Below are 20,990 nucleotides of genomic sequence, written 5' to 3' on the forward strand. Positions count from 1 at the left end.
ACGTTATATTCCTATATATTTCCTTTATACAGACATTCAAAGTACCAATTACACTTAACATTGCTCGCCCTCCTATACTCCACTGTTCAGCAGTCTTCACTTTTTAAACTTAATATATCCCGAAGATTCTTTTTCATGTAGCTGAACAGCGTTCCACTTGCTATGGATGTGGATAGTAATAATAAATGATGGGACAAGTGACCGGTTGACGGGATTTTGTTTTGTTTTGTTTGCTTGCTTTGATTGGTTGGTGGTTGTTTTCTGGAACAGGGTCTCACTTTGCAGTCCAGGTTGGATAAACCAGGAACTCAGCAGGAACGTAGATCCCCTGCCTCAGCCTCGCAAGGGCTGGGCTTATAGCAGTGCTGCAGTTCGCCAGCGAGGTTGCAGTTTCTACAACCGGCACGAAAATGATCAGTACAGCTGGGGGACACAGCTGGGGGACGGAGCCTAATTCCAGTCTTAGCCAGTTTCGTCAGGCTCCGCCCAGGATGCTACTTAGAGGGACCCCCGGAGTCTCAAACAAACAAGTTTTAGGTCTAGAGGGGCCGGAAACATTTGAGGACGCGGAGCGGACCCGCCCCTCAGCTTCCGGCACTGGTCCTGGGAGTCCCTTCTGCAGTCGTCCGTGCCTCGTCGGTAGGATGGCGCTAGGCCGCTGCAGTTGTAGCACGGAGAACAGGGCGCTGCTCAACGTCCTCGCTACCCGCCGCCGTCTGTCCCCGCTGGCAGGGCATGGGGGCTCCTTCCGCTCTGTACGCGTTCTTCGCGGCCAGTCATCACCGAGATGTGGGCCTCCGCCGTCCTAGCCCTCCCGTCCTGTTCCCGCGTGTCGGCTAGAGCGTCTCCACCTCGTTTCCTGACGCACTGGAGTCTGGGGCGGGGCGTGCGAGAAGGGGGCGTACCTCGAAGGGAACTCGTGAGTTCAGGTCGTGCGGAGACGCCGGAAGCGTCGGGAGGGAGGCCGGAAGCTTGGGGGCGGGGCCAGGAAGTGAGGAGGGGCGGGGGTTTATGAGGAGGCCAGGGGAGCGTTGGGGCAGATTTGCACTCAGGTCCAGCTGAGCTACTTGTCGGTGGTGCTGCCCTCTGTCCCCTCCCCTCTGTGAGACAAGGTTGTCGTCTGGGGGTAGGGGACTGTGTGTGGCGGGGTGGGCTGGTCGGAGGACATTCCTTTGGCCTTGCCGCCGGCAAGGTGTGGAGAGGTTGGGCTTGGGGTGGGGACGGGTCTTCTGGGCTTCAAAGAAGGGAGGCCCCCCCGCCCCACCCCCCCGCTCCCCCCACCGCACTTCTACACTGGCTGACTGGACACTAAGATGGCTGCCGTTGCCATGACACCCAACCCTGTGCAGACCCTTCAGGAGGAGGCGGTGTGCGCCATCTGCCTCGATTACTTCACGGACCCCGTGTCCATCGGCTGCGGGCACAACTTCTGCCGAGTGTGTGTAACCCAATTGTGGGGCGGGGAGGATGAGGAAGACAGAGATGAGTTGGATCGCGAGGAGGAGGAGGAGGAGGAGGAGGTCGGAGAGGAGGAAGAAGTGGAGGCTGTCGGGGCAGGCGGGGGTTGGGACACCCCCATGCGGGATGAAGATTATGAGGGTGACATGGAGGAGGAGGCTGAGGAGGAAGAGGAAGGTGTGTTCTGGAGTAGTGGTATAGATATAGGCGGGTCTAACTGGGACAACATGGACTACGTGTGGGAGGAGGAGGAGGAGGAGGAGGAGGAAGAACTGGACTATTACTTGGGGGATGTGGAGGACCTGAGGGGGGAAGATGAGGACGAGGAGGAGGAAGTGCTGGAGGAAGACGAGGAAGAGGAGCTAGACCCGATCACCCAGCTGCCACCACCTCCGGCCCCTCGGAGGTGCTTCACTTGTCCCCAGTGTCGGAAAAGTTTTCCTCGGCGGAGCTTCCGCCCCAACCTGCAGTTGGCCAACATGGTCCAGGTGATTCGTCAGATGCATCCAACCCCTGGTCGGGGGAGCCGTGGGAATGAGCAAGGCATCTGCCCGAGACACCAAGAAGCCCTGAAGCTGTTCTGTGAGGTGGATGAAGAAGCCATCTGTGTGGTGTGCCGCGAATCCAGGAGCCACAAACAGCACAGTGTGGTGCCATTGGAGGAGGTCGTGCAGGAATACAAGGTGAGTAACACAGAGGAGGCAGAATGGAGTCAGGATGGGGAGGAGGGAAAGGAAATTGGGGATGTGTTGCGGGTGCTCTTAACAGGACCTTGTTACTGGAAAAAGATTTTCCCTGTCCAGGCACTGATTTCAAGGTGGGTTAATGAGAAGGATCCTCTGTGTCTTAAGGATAGGGAGCTAGTGACAGGGACTGCGTCAGTACCAGTCTTGCTTTCTTCTGGATGAATGTTAAGTCTTATCCTTGACAGAGCTGCTTCAGATGGGAAAAAATAGAGGCCTAAAAGAATAAACAAAGGTTCTGAAACAGGAGCATAGAAATAACTAGTGTCAGATTCAAAAACACTTGTCTCTGAGTGGGTTCCACACCTATCCTAGGATATGGCTTTGTTGGTTTTTCTCTGCACCCAATCTCATGTATTAACCAGAAAAGTGAGAGAGCTCTTAGCACAGAACATCTTGCTCAAGTTTCAGAGTGTCTTTGAACTTTCATGACCACAGGTATATGGCCACTTTTTAATAGATTGTCATTTATAATTCAGAGTCACTGTGAGTTTGATGTTTGCTATTCTTATTTTATTGAATGGGAAACAGGTTTAAGTTCTGAGCATGGAGGTTTATATGTTGTACAGCTTTAGAGATAGACTTCAATGTGAATGTCCTCCTCTTGGGGCCTATATCCTACTTGGATATTTTAGTTTGACTTTTCTGACTTAATGTTCTTGGAATGTAATTTCCTTTGGTTAACTGTCTGTCTCTTTAGTTCTGATTCTTTGGACACATGTGAAGGACATTTATCTGTGAAACAGCCAGCACAGATAGACCTACCTGCAGATTTGAAGTCAGGAGCTAGGAGAGTGAAGCCTCTGCTAGCCCAGAGCTTTGTTGGTGATTCAATCAGTAACTTCATTTAGGTGATCATCACCACCTTAGCTTTAGAGTCTAAAGCTTCACAGCTCGTTGTTCGTTACTAAACAGAGGTTTTTAAAAGTACAGTGGGGCCAGGCAGTGGTGGCGCACGCCTGTAATCCCAGCACTCTGTGAGACAGAGTCAGGTGGATTTCTAAGTTCGAGGCCAGCCTGGTCTACAGAGTGAGTTCCAGGACAGCCAGGGCTATACAGAGAAACTCTGTCTCAAAAAAAAACCAAATCCAAACAACAACAACAACAAAAAAGTATAGTGGGCCTTGATGCAGAAGTTCTGAATCAGTGAGCATGTCTATAGAAAACTCAACCTAAGATGGGCATGTAGAGCAAACCTCTGATCCCAACACTGGGCAAAGTGGAAGCAGGGATATTAGTTCAAGGTCATCCTTGACTGCATAGCAAGGTAGAGGCCAGCCTGAGTTACACAAGATTCAACCAAAAAAAAAAAAAAAATCAATTATTCGTTTGTTTATACTTTTTGAGACATGGTCTTTTTTTAGTCCTTGCTGTCCCAGAACTCCCTATGTAGACCAAGTTGGTCTCAAACTCACAGCCTGTGCAGGTGTGAGCCACCACTTCTGGCTCACAGTTTTTATTTTGTGTGAGTGTAAACCCCATGCAAAGGTTAAGAGACAACTTTGGAAATTGAGTCCTCCTCCCACATTGTGAGTTGAACGATTGAACTTATCTTCAGAGCTAACTGTCTTGCCAGCTCAGAGAATTTGTACTAAAGGAAAAAGGGGGGAGGTGGGAAGGCAGGAATGATGGCAAAAGTCTCTCTCTAATACTAGACCTCTGGAGGCAGAAGCTGGCAGATCTCTGTGAGTTTGATCTACACAGTAAATTCTATGCATGGTGAAATACAACAAAACCTGCCTAAAATACAGCAAAACCCTATAATATTCTGTTTAGATAAATGCTTGTAATTTCTTGTCAATTTAGACAAATATTAAGTGGTAAATTTAAGCTTTGTAAATTCTGAATTGATGGGGTAGAAATGACTGATTCTACTAGTGGAGAAATAGCAGTAATATCAAAAGGCATATAATTTTGTATATTCTGTTTTGTGGAATGACTGATTTATTACTCCAGTAATACTTCCCACAACCAGTTGTGTAACAATTGCCTTTTGTACTCAGGGTCAGTTATCTTTTTAGTTCATGGGTCATTATCAGGATGTCACTGGCAGCTTACGATGTAGTTAGCAAATGCAGGATAACAGTGATCTTTTGCCACATGTTAGAAACTTTGCTAACTTTGCTATCTGTGAGGTTGACATTCCCATTTTAAAATGAGGAAATGAAGCTTGGAGTGAGGCTCAAGATTCAGCCTACATTTTCCCCTAATGAAAAGGAAGGAACAAGTCAAATGTAAAAGACATTTAAGAAGAAAGAGTAAAAGGCAGCATTTATTATACCTATCCTGGTCTCTGCAGGAAAAAGACATGGCTCTAAGTGCCTGAAATGGAAAGCTCATGTATCTAGTTGCTGTTAGAATGATAATTAAAAGAAGAAAGCATATAGGGGCTTGGATAGCTCAAGTGGTAGAGTGTCAGACTTTTAATGTGTGGGTTCAGGGTTCAGGTCCCTGTTCAGGTACTGATACTCAAACTTTGAAAGTTAAACTTGACAGTAACCAACCTGGTGACCTTTTAAAGCTGGGCAGTGGTGGTGAACACCTTTGATCCCAGCACTTGGGAGGCAGAGGCAGGTGGATTTCTGAGTTCAAGGCCAGCCTGGTCTACAGAGTGAGTTCCAGGACAGCCAGGGCTATACAGAGAAACCCTGTCTCGAAAAACCAAAATAAATAAATAAGAAAAAATAAAATAAATAAAAAAAGGAGAAGAAGAAGAAAGGACTTTTGTTTTTTCATGTAGTAGGTAATTGAGTGGAAAACAAAGTCAGCCAGCCAGAGTACAGAAACTAAGGAAAGTTGGCAATCTCAGCACTAGGGAGATAAAAGTAGGAGATCAAAAGTTCAAGCTCATCCTCAGCTACAACACACATTCCAAACTAGCCTGGGCTATATGAGACCCTGTCTCAGGAAAGAAAAGTGGGGGCAAGGGACCCTGTAATGTTTGCAAGGTATATTTGTAAAGTGTTTATGCTTTGGGAAGAAGTATAGCTCTTTCAAGTTCCTTAGCTCCCAGAGGAAGTTGGGGTGGGGTACATAGAGTCAGAATCATGCTTGGGAAGCTGGGCTGCAAAGGAAGAATGCCTTGGACTAGTGGAGCAGGGTAATCCCAGGCCAAGGGAATAGTAGAGAATCGCAACTCAAGTGTGTGGATGGGAGCATATAGGAGGGGACAATAGAAGTGTAGGGTTTATATTTTGAAAGTGGCATACAATTGATTTAACACTTTTAGCATAGGCACAACATCTCTAGAAAGTGTTTTTAGATTTGTAGGTGTTGAGGAAGTGGTCAGTGGCAGGACTATTCCCGTGGATGGACTTCATGTGGTGAGGGGCTTAGGCCGTGTGTACACCAGCTGTCAGGAATAGAGTTCTGCAGCCATAAAGATCCAGCCTCTCAAGGCACATCCATCATGAGTGCAGGGGGAAGTTGGGGGTATTTAGGTCATCTAAGGGGTGTGGGAAGGAAGGGCATGTTTGACATTTAACAGCGGTAATATGAAGCATTGAATCTCCATTGTAGGGAGGATTGGAGAGAGGATCTGTAGGACAGGTGCTTCTCATCTTTCCCTGACTAACCTTCTCTTTCCTGTTCCCTCAGGCCAAGCTACAAGGGCATGTGGAACCACTCAGGAAGCATCTAGAGGCTGTGCAGAAGATGAAGGCCAAGGAGGAGAGGCGGGTGACAGAGCTGAAGGTGGGTGATGTGTGTGAGTGGACTGACTGATGCCACTGTTAGGGTAAGGAAGATGAGACTGCCAGATTCTTAGTGAAATGTGGTGATGTAGCCTTCAGAGTCAGGAAACATGTTCCTTTCTAGTTTGTAAAATGTGCAAATAGAGGCATGGCTTATTGGGGCTGGTTGTCTTGTCTAAACCTGCAGAGGCTATCCAGCCCTTGACTCTGGAGAGCATAGAAAGCAAGTGAGCCAATATGTACAACAGCTACCAGAGGAGTACCAAGTCCCAGGATAAACACAAATGTCAGACAGAGCTTCCCTGAACATTAATAAGGGTTGTGGTCTGACAAGCTGGCTGGGTCCTGAATGAAGGGCAAACAGTTAGGAAAAGGAAGAATTAGTAATCGTCAGCATCGCAGAGACCTCCTGTCCTCTTTGCTGGTGTTCTCAGCCCATTCACATTAGCTTACCCCCCTCAATTTCCTGTCTGTTTTCAGAAGTCTAGCAGACCTTACTGGAATGGAACTAGTACTGTTTCCAAGCTAAGCTTCAGCCATCAAATGGGGATACTCTCTTCCTCCTTCCTGGTCAGTCTAGACCTTGCCACTTCTAGAACTCATAGTAGTCCCATCTGCACTTCAGGGAGTCACTGCTGTGAAAACTCATTCACAATGTGCTGTCTGGCCAGCTTCCCAAGCTGATACTGTCAGGGTCTTCAGAGTTTTAGAAATCTGTCTTTGAGGCAGAGTGAAACCAATTTGACAGCTACTAACTACCTTAACCTGCCTGTTAGTTCCTCTTCCTTATTTAGTTTTTGTTTTTGAGACAGGTTTCTCTATGTTGCTCTTAAAATTTGCTCTGTAGTCCAGGCTTGCCTCAAACTCATACAGATAGATCTGCCTGTCTCCACCTCCCAAGTGCTGGGACTAAAGTCATGCATCACCACTTGTTTGTTTGTTTGGTTTCTTATAGTATTTACTCCTCCCAAACTTGGGAGGCAACTACAGACAGATGTCCATGAGTTTGAGGCCAGCCTAGTCTACATAGGGACTTCCAAGACAAGAGCCATATAGTAAGACCCTTCCCCCAGAAAGTGTTTATTCTTTATACAGTATTGTCTTAGTTACTTTATCTATTGCTTTGAAGATACATGATGATGAAGACAACTTATAAAACATTTCTTGGGCCTTATGGTTCAGTGTAGGAGTAGGTCAACAGAATATTCTGGGCTTTTGAATTCTTAATGCTCACTCAGGTGACATCCCTCCAACAAGGCCACACAAAGCTCCTATAGCCCACCTCCAGTGACATACCTCTTTCAATGTAGCCACAGCTCCTAACCTTCCCAAACAGTGCCACCAACAGAGGATCAAGTATGGACCAAGCCTATGGGGGCTCATTCAAATCACAAGAATAGCTATTTGGTAGTATTTACATTGTATTGGATGTTATGAGACATTTAAAGTATATGGGAGGAAAGAGGATTATTTGCATATCTGCTGATTTGGGTCTTGTGGAACCAAACCCACTTGAATATCTAGGAGTAGCTGTCCCTAGAAAATGTTTTACCTGTTGCCCTAAGTGTATAACATTTACTGTTTGCACCTTCACAGGAGTTTGCTGACTGCTAGACTAGAGAACTTGAGTGAATGCTCTCTGTGACTACTGAGAGTCAGGACTTAATTTTGTGGCATCTTCCTTTTGTGTTTTAAGAAAGGGTTTTATATTGTAGCCCAAGCTGGCCTTAGACATGGAGAGGTTCATTTGTTTCAGTCTTGAGAGTGTGGGTATTATATGCATGAGCCCTGGTGTTTAGCTTGTCTAGCTTCACTTCACATCTTGCTTCCTGAATTCTCTCATTTGGTAATTTCAAAAATTTCTTACCAAGTACATACCCCGTGGTTGGCACTGTGGTAAAGACTTACACAGGTCCTATCTGTAGGAACATGCAGCATAATATAAAAGAATTTTAAAAGATACCACAAAGCTAGGCATCTGGGTTATCTTTAAACTAGCAAAGGAGGTAGAGACAGGAAGATTGTGAGTTTGAGGTCAGCCTAGGCTACAGGGCAGGACTGGGTTTCAAAAACAAAACCTGACTGGCAAGATGACTTATTTGGTAAAGGTATCTGCCACCAAGTTTGCTAACCTGAGTTTGATCCCTGGGACTGTGATGGTAGGAGAGAACCCACTCTTGCAAGTTGTCTTCTGGCCTTTATACATGTGTCCCATCCCTGTCTACATTATAACATAGCATTCCAATACCATACATTATGGAGATACACAGTCAGTGATACAGAGTTGGTACAAAAATCTGGAGAGGAGAGAAGGCTCCTTTGGAACATGGAAACTTCCATCTGAAAAGCAAGTTAGGTAGACAGGGAAGAGATTATTCCAGAAAGCAGTTGGTGAATTTGAACCAGAATGCAAGGAGTTAGACTATCTTAGGGGTCCATATAATAAGACTGAGACTGGGGAGGAGACTTCTGTTCTCATTCCCAGGACATGTTGGAGTTAGCGATCATGAGGCTCTCCTTTGCCTGAGATTGAGAGGCAACAGACAGAACACATCAAGTTTTGTATACTCAGGTGGTAGCCTCTTTGTCCCTTGCATCTCTCTTTTTTTAAATCTTAGTGTATGGATGTTTTGCTTGCATGTATGTATATGCGTGCAAATATGTGTATGATTGGTGCCTCTAGAGGTCAAAAGAGAGCATCAAATCTGGAACTGGAGTTCTGCTTATGAGCTGCCATGTGGGTGCTGGGAGTCATACTGGGTTCCTCTGGATCACGGAACTATCCTCCATGACTGCCTTTGCATCTTTCCAGAGCCAGATGAAGTCAGAGCTGGCAGCTGTGGCCTCAGAGTTTGGGCGGCTAACACGGTTTCTGGCTGAAGAGCAGGCAGGACTAGAACGGCGCCTCCGGGAGATGCATGAAGCTCAGTTAGGTCGGGCAGGAGCAGCAGCCAACCGCCTTGAAGAGCAGGCTGCCCAGCTAAGCCGCCTGCTTGCTGAAGCCCAAGAACGGAGCCAACAGGGGGGCCTGCGGCTACTACAAGTGAGCACTGCCCCCCTCTTTGCCCTGATCACACTCTCCTGCTCCCTTTCTGTTCAGTTAGGCAGTGCTCTCCAACTACTGCCCAGAACTGCCTGTACTTCACTGGAAAGAACCCTAACCCTTTTCATCTGAGACCAAGACCTTTTTTTGAAGCTGATGACAGTATTGAATGTGTGTGGCAGTCATACCCACCTAAAGAATGCAGTTGGTTGTTGGAATTAGGGGCTTAAGAGTTGGAAGAAGAGTGATAGCATTCTGTTACTGGGGCCTATGCTAGAGGACTAGGTCTGGTGGTAGTATGGTAGTTGAGAAGTATTCTTGTTTATTGTGATCCTGGAAGATGTTGCTTTCTCCCTTCCTGTTCACATCAGACCTTTCTCTGTTGGAGACTGGGAGAGAACAGTTATCCTGCACAGCTGACACTTTCTTTTTTTCTCTTTCCCTCTTTCTGTCTCTGTTATTCCCAGGACATCAAGGAGACTTTCAATAGGTGTGTTTCCACTCTACCCTTTGTAACCCATAGTGTCTGGTTCCCCATTCCTGCCTGAGACTTCCTTTCCTTTTCCCCCTCCCCTCCCACCCTCTTTCCCCCAGAACCTAAGTTTCTGCTTCTTAGACCCTCTGCTCCTTCCCCTTAGCTCTTTTACTCTGGGAATATCATGCTCCGACCCCCTACCTGGTCCCCCTCCTCCAGGTGTGAAGAGATACAGTTGCAGCCCCCAGAGATTTGGTCCCCTGACCCATGCCAACCCCATAGCCACGACTTCCTGACAGACGCCATCGTGAGGAAAATGAGCCGGATGTTCTGTCAGGCTGCAAGAGGTAGGGAGGTCAATGACCTTCCTTTGCCTTTCCTTTTATAGACTTGAGATGAAGTTGAGGGAATTGGGGAGCTGGGATGGTGCAGACTACTAGAAGCTACTCTGAGGTTCCAGCCAGGAGTTGCTTCCACGGAGGCCCAGCTAATGAGGTGGAGGTGGGAAGTCAGGGATAGGGGAAGGCCAGCAGGGTGAATGAGAGTAGAGGCTAGAACCCATAGATCTGAATTTGGCCTCTAATGTGTGTGTGAGGGAAAGCTGGTTTAGCTCTTCTGCACATCTTTCTCTTTGCAAGTGGACCTGACACTGGACCCTGACACAGCTCACCCAGCTCTGCTGCTGTCCCCTGATCGCCGTGGAGTCCGCTTGGCAGAACGTCGGCAAGAGGTTCCTGAACATTCCAAGCGTTTCTCAGCTGACTGCTGTGTACTAGGGGCCCAGGGCTTCCGCTCTGGCCGGCACTACTGGGAGGTAGAGGTGGGTGGGCGGCGGGGCTGGGCAGTGGGTGCTGCCCGTGAATCAACCCATCATAAAGAAAAAGTGGGCTCTGGGGGGTCCTCTGTTAGCAGTGGGGATGCCAGCTCCTCACGCCATCATCATCGCCGCCGCCGGCTCCATCTGCCTCAGCAGCTTCTGCTCCAGCGGGAAGTGTGGTGCGTGGGCACCCATGGCAAACGATACCAGGCACAGAGCTCAACAGAGCAGACACTGCTGAGCCCATGTGAGAAACCACGGCGCTTCGGCGTGTACCTGGACTATGAGGCTGGGCGCCTGGGCTTCTACAATGCGGATACCTTAGCCCATGTACACACCTTCTCAGCTGCCTTCCTTGGCGAGCGCGTTTTCCCTTTCTTCCGGGTACTTTCCAAGGGTACCCGAATCAAGCTCTGCCCTTGATCAGCCTGCCACCCGCAGGGGCCCCTCTGGTCACCACTGGGGGGGCGGGTGGTGGTGGATGGTTGCCCACTGTTTGGGAGCCCAGATTCCTCCCACTGTTTGTTACCAAGTTGCTTCCTGCTCCCTCTTGAACCCAGGCTGCTTCTCCCTCTAGGAGTCAGAAAGCCCTCCTAGACTCCTCCAGCTCAGCCTTCTCACCCTTGACAGGTCTGCATGGGCCCCTGATAATGAACAGCTGCCTGATGACTCTCCCTGTCTGCCTAGCTCAGTCCAGCTCTGGGTCCCACTTTTTGGAGTAGGGGATGTGTGGAGATTATAATTTAATTCAATCCCCTTCCCACCTCTATCATTTCTGAGGCTGGAGGGTTTGGGCAAGGCACTCCATGCTTTGGTGCAAGCTTCAGCTAAGTTTTAGAAGCTCTATGGGAAATCAGGCTGGGCAAAAGGGTAGAGCTATATAAAGTCTACTTTTTCTTGGGTGGGGAAGTAGGAACTCTTAAGCTTTCCTTCCACCCCCAATTTCTACCTCCATAGACTGGCCAGAATTTAGCTTCAGTGAGATCTGAAACGGTCAGGTCAGCATGACATCACATACCCCAATAAATTATTTTCTCTGTACATCTTATAGTTTTCTTATGTAGGAGCCTGAGAATTCACTGCCAGGCTCTTCCCTTATCAGTGAAGTTCTGGCCTCTCCATGCCTTTTAGTTCCATTTTGGTAAGCCCTGTTAGGGAGCTCGGGACAGGTCTGGATTCTTGGGAGACCACTGGGTATAATCTATTTTTCTAGTAACCCCTTGCCTTCTGACACTTAACAGCTTTTGTCCTCTGCTTTGGTGGCTGAGGTCAACTCATGTTCTTGGGGAAAGGTGGGTTGTGTTGCAAAAATAAAGTGTTTATTTGCATCTTTTTTTGTCCATTCTTAAGCAGAGATGGTTTATCCTCACCCCCCTCTTTTTGTCCTGATTTCCCCCCACTGACGGTCCAGAGCATGGGCTGCTCTTGAGAACAGGGCTCAGGTCCCAGGACTCACACATAGAAGCCAGTTTCAGAAAGCCAGTTTATTGCTAAGACTGTCAAACTTTTTTTAGCGGGTACCAATAGTCACCTGCCATACTCGCACCAAGTTGTCTGTATAGCCAGCAAACAGAGTCTGTAAGAGAATGACAACAGGGTCATGTCACCCAGCAAAAACTACTTCCATGATACACTAAGCAGCAGCAGCTTATTGTCCTTTTAAGCTTCCAGGTTTAAAACAATAGGTTGTCAATTTATTCTCTGTATATAACCAGGCTAATTTTATTAATGTGCCTAAGATGAAGAGCAAGTAGACAAGTTGGGGAACTGAGCTGAAGGGATACACTTACCTGGCCATCAGCAGACCATGCCAAAGAGGTACACTGGGGTGGCTCTGCCTTGCTGCTGGTGCTGATAACTTCTTGCTTCAATTCATCTACAATGATCTTGCCCTCCAAGTCCTGAGGAACAGACCAAAACCTGTAAGGCCCACTATTTTCAAATCTCTTAACGGTTATTTTCTTTCCAAGGATAAGTGGAGTTATTGGCCTTCTATTCTACCAGGTATCGTCTATTCTATTCTACCAAATGTATCCTCAGGTCCTGATAGCTCAGGCAGGACTGCCAACTTTGACTACACAACTTAGTGCTCTTGAAAACCTATCCTTCGGGCCGGGCAGTGGTAGCGCACACCTTTAATTCCAGTACTTGGGAGGCAAAGACTGAGTTTGAAACCAGGCTGGTCTATAGACTGGGTTCCAGGACAGCCAGGGCTACACAGAGAAACCCTGTCTTGGGGGGGGGGGAACCCATCCACAACAAAAAATGTGTTTCACCAACTAAAAAGGGCACCACTTTTACCATGGAAATGCCACAAATTCTTAAGGTGCAAAACCAAAAAGAGCTAAATATACACTAGAATTAAGAATTAACAGCTCACATCTAATTCCACCCAGGAGAGAGGCAGGCTATCTTCAATTTCCCTGATGCCAGTCTAGTCTACACAGTATGCACTTGTTCTACACACTGTTGTCTTCATGATATGCCTCAGCTACCTCCTATGGGTATCTGGTGCAGACGCCACCTGCACTGTCAAAAATAGCCTCACAAGAGAATTACCTTGGCCCAAATGGCAATTAGATAGAACACTCCATAAACTGCTATATGCATGGGCATTACTTTTCATTAGGCAGATTTATTAAGGGGAAAAAGATGACCATCCTTGGTACCTATAAATAAAATCTACTGAGGAAGCTTGATTTCTGTTAAGTCAATGTTCTATGCAGCAGACCACACTTACCCAGATCTTGATACTGGGGCCAGTGGCAGCACAAAGCCAGTAGCGGTTGGGGCTGAAGCACAAGGCATTAATGATGTCCCCACCATCTAATGTGTAAAGGTGCTTGCCTTCATTGAGGTCCCACAGCATAGCCTGGCCATCCTGGGCAGATAGAAAAGTGAGTTAGGTCAGACTGTATAGTGTTCATAACTCTAAGTCTTTTTCTCTAATGCATAACACCTTACTAACTGTATCAAAACCCCAACTTTAAAAGCAGTATTTGGTGTACTTGTCTACATATTTTGAAATAATGCTTAGAAACCGCCCCAATTTAGTGCATGCTACCACATAAAAAGCTTTCTCTGTAAAGGAAATGACAAGCCCCAAATACCTTGCCTCCAGAAGCACAGAGGGATCCATCTGGAGAGACGGTCACCGTGTTCAGATATCCAGTATGGCCAATGTGGTTGGTCTTTAGCTTGCAGTTAGCCAGATTCCACACCTAAAAAACCAGGAGACTTGTGAGTGACTAGGACACAGGTATACACTCAACAATATAGGCGTGAACACCTTCTTTAAAGGGATCCCTGAACGGGCATGTTGTGCAAGCCTATATAGTCCCAGTACCTAGGTGATCGAGACAGGAGAACTGCTACGATGACCCAGGTCAGTAAGGGACACAGTGAAACCTGGCCTCATCAAACCACATTCCTAAAGTATTGAGATCAACTATAAAAAGGCCAAAGTCAGACTAATGTTCAATATATGCCAAATCAGCATACACTACTGAGAGGAATGGGAACACATTTTGGATTTATAGCAGGGCTATGCCCTCTCGTGAAGCTTACCTTGACCAGCTTGTCCCATCCGCAGGAGACAATGATAGGGTTGCTGCTGTTCGGGGAGAAGCGGACACAAGACACCCATTCTGAATGGCTCTCATCCTACAGAAGCAAGGGAAGGTTAAGAGGAGGCAGTCCTCCCCAGATTACAGATCTCTACCACACTTCTCTAAGTGGGACAACAGCGCTCTCACACATCTTAGAAGCACAATCTTTAGGCAAACAGATGAGTTGGCAACCTGACATTGAGTCCTACGGTAGCCCCAGAGTTTACCCACTACCAGGCACAGCTCAGAAACAGCCTCTGGATTTCAGCAAAGCAACTCAGATGGCATGTTGTGGTCATCACTGCTGGGCCTGGCTTGTAGGCCCCAAGCACACATCCCTCTAGGAGGTAGGTGAGAGACTTAGGATCATTTAACCCTTGGATTTGGTTTTTTTTCCCCCTAGACACGGTTTCTCTGTGTAGCCCTGGCTGTCCTGGAACTCACTCTGTATACCAGGCTGGCTTTGAACTCAGAAATCTGCCTGCCTCTGCTGCCTCCCAGAGTGCTGGGATTACAGGCGTGCGCCACCACCGCCCAGCTCATTTAACCCTTAAGGCAGCTATAGGAGACACCTACCAAGACCCTGCCCAATTGATGCTTTGGTTTGGGTTTCCATGGCCCCATCAACGGAGGGTGGGTTGGGGATTACACCTCTAGCTGGGCATGGTAGCCTTTTAACCCTACCAGTTGGGAAACACACAGATCTGAACCAAGACTACACAGAAAACCCCATCTCAAACAATCAAAAAACTCCAGTTCCTCCAAGTCCCATGCCAGTCACAAGCCAGCATGCATACAAATAGCTTTCAAAAATCCCAACACCCAGGAGTCAGATCACTCCAGGCCACCAGGACTAAATAGTGATGAACCCACCTCAAAAAAGCCCCCAGGGGTGGGAGGCAGCCCTGTTAACATGCCATCCCTACCACCCTTATCCCCTTACCTGGACAGTGTACTTGCAGACACCCAGAGTATTCCACAACTTTATGGTCTTGTCTCGGGACCCAGAGACAATCTGCCGGTTGTCAGAGGAGAAGGCCACACTCAGCACATCCTTGGTATGGCCGACAAATCGTCTCGTGGTAGTGCCCCTGAGAGGGAGAGCCTGGTCACTTTCTAGACAGATCTTATCCATTTAGTCAGAGCCTTTTCCTAGCTTCTTCCTTACCTCGTAGGCTCTATTACTCCACACAGTCCCACGAGTGGCTTAGAAACTACTACTAGCCCACGTCACATCTGACATGTACCAGAGAACCCATTCAGAATTGCAGGACATGTCCTCATTCCCTTGTGGGGATTGGTTGACAATGTCTTCCTGTCATCACTAGGATCCTCTATTACATCTGCCAAATGCCCATCTAAGACAACTTACAAGATGAGACACTTAATAGGGCACCCAGTTTATAAAAGCAGCTCCAAGGGAAGCCAAACACCCCAAAAATGTTGCTTCACCCTCTACAGAAGGACCAGTTTCGAAGGGGAGACCACACCCGGGGGGATCTACTTCAATTTTGCCCACCTTCCCCCAAGGTCCCAAAGCAGCTACTTGCGTTGTGAGATCCCAGAGGCGCAGTGTTCCATCCCAGGAGCCTGAGAGGGCAAACTGACCATCGGACGAGATAACAACATCACTAACAAAGTGGGAGTGACCTCGCAGAGCTCGCTGTGGTATGCCATAGTTGGTCTCATCCCTGGTCAGCTTCCACATGATGATGGTCTTATCTAAAGAAAATTTGGTAAAGAATTCTCATGAGGATCCCCAAAGCCTACTTACTGTGCACAATTTACAATCTTAAAGTCACAGGTGCCATTAAATGGGAGAGAGAAACTGCAAGTTATACATAAAAGCAGCTTACTACTCTAGAATACAAAGAGATAAAAGATCTTTTTATTCAACGTAGCTCCCTACATATGTCTATGGTGTTCAGAAAGAGTGTCAAGTCCCCTGGAACTAGTTGCGGATGAATGCAAGTTACCATACAGGTTCTGGGAGACAAACCCTAGTTTTATCCACTGTTTTGGCCCAAGACTAATTTAACAGCAGAAGCATTGTCACTTAGGTGTAGGATGAGCAGAGACAGCCTTTCCCGCCTCCAAGAGTTAGCAGAAACGAGCAGTTATGGCAGCATCAGACACAATCCGATACAAGAAAAAGACTTCATTTGTTACAAGAAAATCTAGGGCAAGCCCGGAAATGTGGGGAGTAAGGCACCTACAGAGTTTACCCACATCCATATACTGAGTTTAGGGCCAGGCGGCAGCAGCTCAGAAACAGCCTCTGGATTTCAGCATGGCAACTCAGATGGCATGTTGGGGTCATCATTGCTCCGCCTGGCTTGTAACCCCGTAATTACTTAAACACAGCTCCAGGGATCAAGCAAGAGATTTAAAATCGCCAACTTTGGGGCGAGTGTCGTGCAGTTGCGCGACAATGTCTCCGTTTCCGTTCATGTGTAAAGAGTCGCCGTGGTTGAGGCCCAAGTTGGGGTCTGTGCACCCCAACTAACACCTGGGCTGGAGAATGGACCGAACCAGCCAACACGCGTGTCACTTGCTTAGCCACGAGACATGCAGTGCCCAGGACAGCGCATTCTACCCGGCATGCAGCCCGTACGTACCCCGAGACGCCGACAGGATCATGTCCGGGAACTGCGGTGTGGTGGCGATCTGTGTTACCCATCCATTATGGCCCTTAAGGGTCCCACGAAGGGTCATCTGCTCGGTCATGGCTGCAGCTGATGCGAGTGTCGCCGCAGCGACGAGGATGGCACCGGATAGCTCAGAGAGCCAAACGCCGCAGCGGCTGCCACCACGACCCTGCGGAGAAAAAGAAAGAGCGACCTCCGCCGGAACCGGAAATAGTGGGAGAGCAAGGCGGGGATTCCCATGATTCACTGCTGCCCAAAGATGGTTTCATTAAGTGGGAGGAACTGGGAAAGTAGGTCTTAGTACTGTCGTTTCTTCTGCCACGCAACATAGTTTGGCAGCGCTGTAAAAATGCATTCTGAAGCCAGATGCGCCAGGCTTTTAGAAAGACTTCTCGGAAGATTAAAACACGCCGTGCAAGCAGAAGTGGGGCTGACGGCACGCCACCCCGAACTACAGCCGCCTCTCCGCCCCTACGTGGCAGAGACAGAGCTCCGCCCTTTCCGCTTCTCGTTAAGTTCCTCTGTCGGAAACACCGGCTCCAACTTTGACTTACGGAAGCACAATTAAAGTTGCAATTAAAGGCGTGTGCCACCAAGTTTGGCCTTTTTTTGGTTTTAAGGCAAAGTTTCATGTAGTAAAGGGTAGTCTTAAACTGGCTGTGTTGCCAAGGATGGTTTTGAACTACTGATCTGCTTCTGTCTCCCAAGTACTGAACCGAGCTGCCGCCGGCCGAGGCTAGAAAGGAAGTGCTGGGTTCAGATTTCTGGGGATTCTGTTGGAAGCCCTTTCGGTGCTTCTGATCACTCCTCGGAAAAGCCTGCTAGTCTGTCTAGTGTAGCCCTGAAAGAAGTGATCCCGGACGGGGAAGCAGAGGAACACTGATAACCTGATGACCTTCCCTTCAACAGTTGTTCAAATTATGTAGTGTTTCCAAAGTCACAAATCTCTCCTTTAAAAAAATTTAACTGTTTTGAAATATTTGTGTGTGAGTGCGCTTGTAATTGCTACAGTGCGTAGGTTGAAGTCAGGAATTTTCTCTCCTGTCACGTGTGTTTGGCTACAGCCGACTTTACCTCTTGTTCAGCTTCAATATTTGTTAAAAAAGAAGCACAGGTCAGGAAGGTAAGCAACCACTAATGTCTATGTGAACTAAAGGATACATTTAATTATTTTATGGGTTGAACTCCCACATGCTAGGAGAGTGCCTTATGGAGTTACATCTATCCCCACCTCCCCACCTGAACTCCCAACCTTATTTAGTTTTTGTTTGTTCGTTTTTAAGACGGCTATTTTACACTATGTAAAAGGCAAAGCTGGCCTGGAACTCAGAGATCACCTGCCTCTTGAGTGCTGGCAACGCTGGTGTTAAAGGAATTTGTCGGGCTGAAGAGATGACTGCAGCAGTTAAGAGCTTTGGCTGCTTTTCTGAAAGGAGTTGGATTTGATCCCCAGCAAACACATGGCAGCTCACAACTGTCTCTAACTCCAGAGGCTTCAGCAGTCTCTCATACAGACACACATGTAAGCAAAACACTAGTGCACATAAAATAAAAATAAATCATTAAAAAAACAGTTTCATGGAATTCATCAGTACATTCAACCTTGTTTAGTTTTGATACAGGATCTGCATAGCGCAAATTGGCCTTAAATTTATTTATTTATTTGTTTATTTATTTATTTATTTGGTTTTTGTTTTTTGGATTTGGTTTTTTCGAGACAGGGTTTCTCTGTGTAGCACTGGCTGTCCTGGATCTCACTCTGTAGACCAGGCTGGCCTCGAACTCAGAATCCGCCTGCCTCTGCCTCCCAGAGTGCTGGGATTACAGGCGTGCGCCACCACCGCCCGGCTTGGCCTTAAGTTTATGATCCCCCCTTCCTCAGCCTGCCAAATAACTGGGATTGCAGATGGAAAACATCAGGCCCTAGGATAAGTATTTGTTTTTCTTTCTTTCCTTCTTTCCTTCTCTCTCTCTCTCTCTCTCTCTCTCTCTCTCTCTCTCTCTCTGTCTCTCTCTCGCTCTCCTTTCCTTTCTTTCTTTCTGAGACAGTGTTTCTCTGTGTATCCCCAGCTGTCTGTAGACCATGCTGGCTTGTTTTTCTATTTGTAAATTGCATTGACTTTAATTCCTCCTCCTCCTCTTTTGTATTTTGTTTTTCCGGACAATGTGTAGCCTTGCCTGTGCTGGAACTTGCTCTCTAGACCAGGCTGGCCCTGAACTCTGTGAGTTCACCTGCCTTTGTCTCCCAAGTGCTGGGACTAAAGGCATGCAGCACCATCACCCAGCTGAGTTTACTTTCTTATCTGTGATAAGAGATTGAAATTAGTGCTTATATAGTACGGTAGTGTGGAGAATAAAGGAATATAGGAGACTCTGCATGGCGTCAGAGGTTTGGGATCTGAGCATTCAGGAGGCACTGCGATGTCATGGCCAACCTAGACTATTTAGTGAATTCCAGGTAAGCCAGTTTAGGTCACAGATAAGAACAGAAGAAAGAAAGAAGCCCGATGGCCATTTTGTTTTGTTTGCGGGTGTGGTTAAGTTTGCAGGGGAGCCCTAGGGAAATGTGGAAGCACAGGATCTTGTGGGTATGTGGGAAAATGTTCCATCTCGAAGGCTCTTGGCTGGTATCGGAAGGCTGAGCAGTGGGAGTTGCCATAGAATTTGCTGGAATTAGGGCAGGAACTTAACAAGGTACACTGGAAGGCCTTTGGAAAGGGATGTATATGTTAAGTGAGCGGAGTGGCAAAGCTGTAGCACCCTGTGGCTACCCAGAGGTATAAAGGCTAGGGTTTCTCAATTAAGCCTCCTTGCTCTGCTGACCTGTTGCAGACGCTCCCGTTGTAGTCTCTGTGGATTATGCAGGGGACTGTCTTGGACGTGTTCCTTCACAACCAGAGGAGTGCTTCCTTAGTGCCCCAAGGTTGTACATCACTTGTCCCTCCTTTTTCTCCACAACGAACAAAAGAGGAGGAAGAGAAATGAAACTCAATGCAATTTACAAATAGAAAAACAAGCCAGCATGGTCTACAGCTGGCCAGGGATACACAGAGAAACACCTGGACGTCTCCTGTCCTTCCTTACCCTATAGCTACTTTGCTGCTCTAAAATTAAGTGGGTCATGCTCACACTTGTCTATCTCCCTGCTTACACGATATAGGCTATAGAGGTGAGCCACTACACCCGTACACCAGTCTGTGTAAACTGACTTTCCATGTGAAAAAAAAAAAGGTCATTCTCTTTTTCTTTTGGTCTTGGGGATTGAATCCAGGTTTCTGTCTTGTTAGATAAAGCTGTCCGTTAGCAACATCCCAACCCCCTTTTTTTTTTCCTCTCTCCCTCTTCGGTTTCCTTACCTCCCTCTTTCGCTTTATTTCTTCCCTGAGACAGGGTTTCGCCTGTGCAGTTCCCTGACTGACCTTTACCTTCCTAGTATTTAGATTGTCACCATGCTCCACCATGCCTGCTATCTGCTGTTTTTCTTAATCTTGCTTTGCTTAGGGTGTCTCAAGGAAGCAGCCCATTTCTGAGCGAGCACTAGAAGTGTGAGTTTAAAATGAACCCTTCCCAGACCTGCCTGGGATGCCTGAGATAGGAATGCAGCAGATCCTTCTCCCAGGTGTAGGGAGATTGGGGGTGGGGGTGGGGCGTCTGTGTGGGGGGCAGCCTGGTCCACCTAGACCCTGTCTTCTGCAGAATCCCTGCTTACTACTACATTATTCTGCTTCTATCCCTCTTAGGAGCCACCTCCAGCCTAGGCTTGCAAGGCGGGGGCCGAGGCTTGAGACCTGAAGCTGCCTTCATCCTTACATACTCTCCCAGCTCCCATCCCTTGATTTCAGCCGTGATTCTGGCATCATCTCATTCTACCGGGCCCTGTGGGAGAGTTTAGGGGTTGTCTTGGAACCCACGTTGGGCCAGATGGTGATGCCAACTATAGAACATCGAGAAGTGTGTAAGAAAATGTGGGAGGCCAGATTCTGTTTTGTTCTTTTTCTTTTTCCTTTTTCTATTTTGGTTTTTGGAGACAGGGTTTCTGTGTGTAGCCCTGGCTGACCTGGAACTCACTCTGTAGACAAGGTTGGCCTTGAACTCAGAAATCTGCCTGTCTCTGCCTCCCAAGTGCTGGGATTAAAGGCCACCACTGCCTGGCAGGAGTCCAGGTTCTGAAGGACTGAGGTTTCCTTTGCTAGTCTTCCATCAGTTCTTTTACAGGAACCAAAGAGGATATGTGCAGACCATTATGACCGCTGGAGGACAATAGAATCTAGTAGGTCGATTGTCTTGTAATGTTGCTGACCTCTTGAGGTGAAGCTTGGGGTATGGGGCAGACAGACAGAGGGCCACCTTGTCTGCCCCTCACACTGTGGAGGTGAGCATCTCTTCATCACTTACTTCCTAAAGCGTCCGAGTACCATCGGCAAATGTGCCCAGCTGGTGCCAGGAAACCCTGACTCTGAGGGAGGCATTGTAGAATCGCAGATTCCTGGCTCCTTCTGGCAGAGA

The 20,990-nt window shown here is 47.7% G+C and overlaps 2 protein-coding genes and 3 non-coding genes across 5 annotated transcripts; 1 reads left to right on the forward strand and 4 right to left on the reverse strand.

Moving 5' to 3' along the window:
- The first annotated feature begins 582 nt into the window (after positions 1 to 582).
- Positions 583 to 11,556, forward strand: Trim41 (tripartite motif containing 41). The gene is made up of 6 exons (XM_052194443.1): positions 583 to 2,141; positions 5,799 to 5,894; positions 8,706 to 8,936; positions 9,404 to 9,426; positions 9,631 to 9,758; positions 10,050 to 11,556. Exons 1-6 carry the CDS (start codon positions 1,314 to 1,316, stop codon positions 10,649 to 10,651), a joined length of 1,908 nt encoding a protein of 635 aa, XP_052050403.1. The 5' UTR covers positions 583 to 1,313; the 3' UTR covers positions 10,652 to 11,556.
- Positions 11,557 to 11,697: 141 nt separating this feature from the next.
- On the reverse strand, positions 11,698 to 16,675 carry Rack1 (receptor for activated C kinase 1). The gene is made up of 8 exons (XM_052194446.1): positions 16,455 to 16,675; positions 15,387 to 15,558; positions 14,780 to 14,927; positions 13,796 to 13,891; positions 13,339 to 13,449; positions 12,969 to 13,109; positions 12,019 to 12,129; positions 11,698 to 11,804 (listed from the first exon to the last, which is right to left on the reverse strand). The coding sequence occupies exons 1-8, from the start codon at positions 16,561 to 16,563 to the stop codon at positions 11,739 to 11,741; spliced, it is 954 nt and encodes a 317-aa protein (XP_052050406.1). The 5' UTR covers positions 16,564 to 16,675; the 3' UTR covers positions 11,698 to 11,738.
- LOC127695669 (small nucleolar RNA SNORD95) lies at positions 14,077 to 14,144 on the reverse strand. Its single transcript, XR_007980039.1, has one exon. It is a non-coding gene; the product is annotated as a small nucleolar RNA SNORD95 (small nucleolar RNA).
- On the reverse strand, positions 15,089 to 15,168 carry LOC127695652 (small nucleolar RNA SNORD96 family). Its single transcript, XR_007980028.1, has one exon. It is a non-coding gene; the product is annotated as a small nucleolar RNA SNORD96 family (small nucleolar RNA).
- LOC127695670 (small nucleolar RNA SNORD95) lies at positions 16,098 to 16,165 on the reverse strand. The gene has a single exon (XR_007980040.1). It is a non-coding gene; the product is annotated as a small nucleolar RNA SNORD95 (small nucleolar RNA).
- Positions 16,676 to 20,990: the final 4,315 nt, after the last annotated feature.

This window comes from Apodemus sylvaticus, chromosome 10, assembly GCF_947179515.1.
Source record: "Apodemus sylvaticus chromosome 10, mApoSyl1.1, whole genome shotgun sequence".
Classification (NCBI taxonomy): Eukaryota; Metazoa; Chordata; class Mammalia; order Rodentia; family Muridae; genus Apodemus; species Apodemus sylvaticus.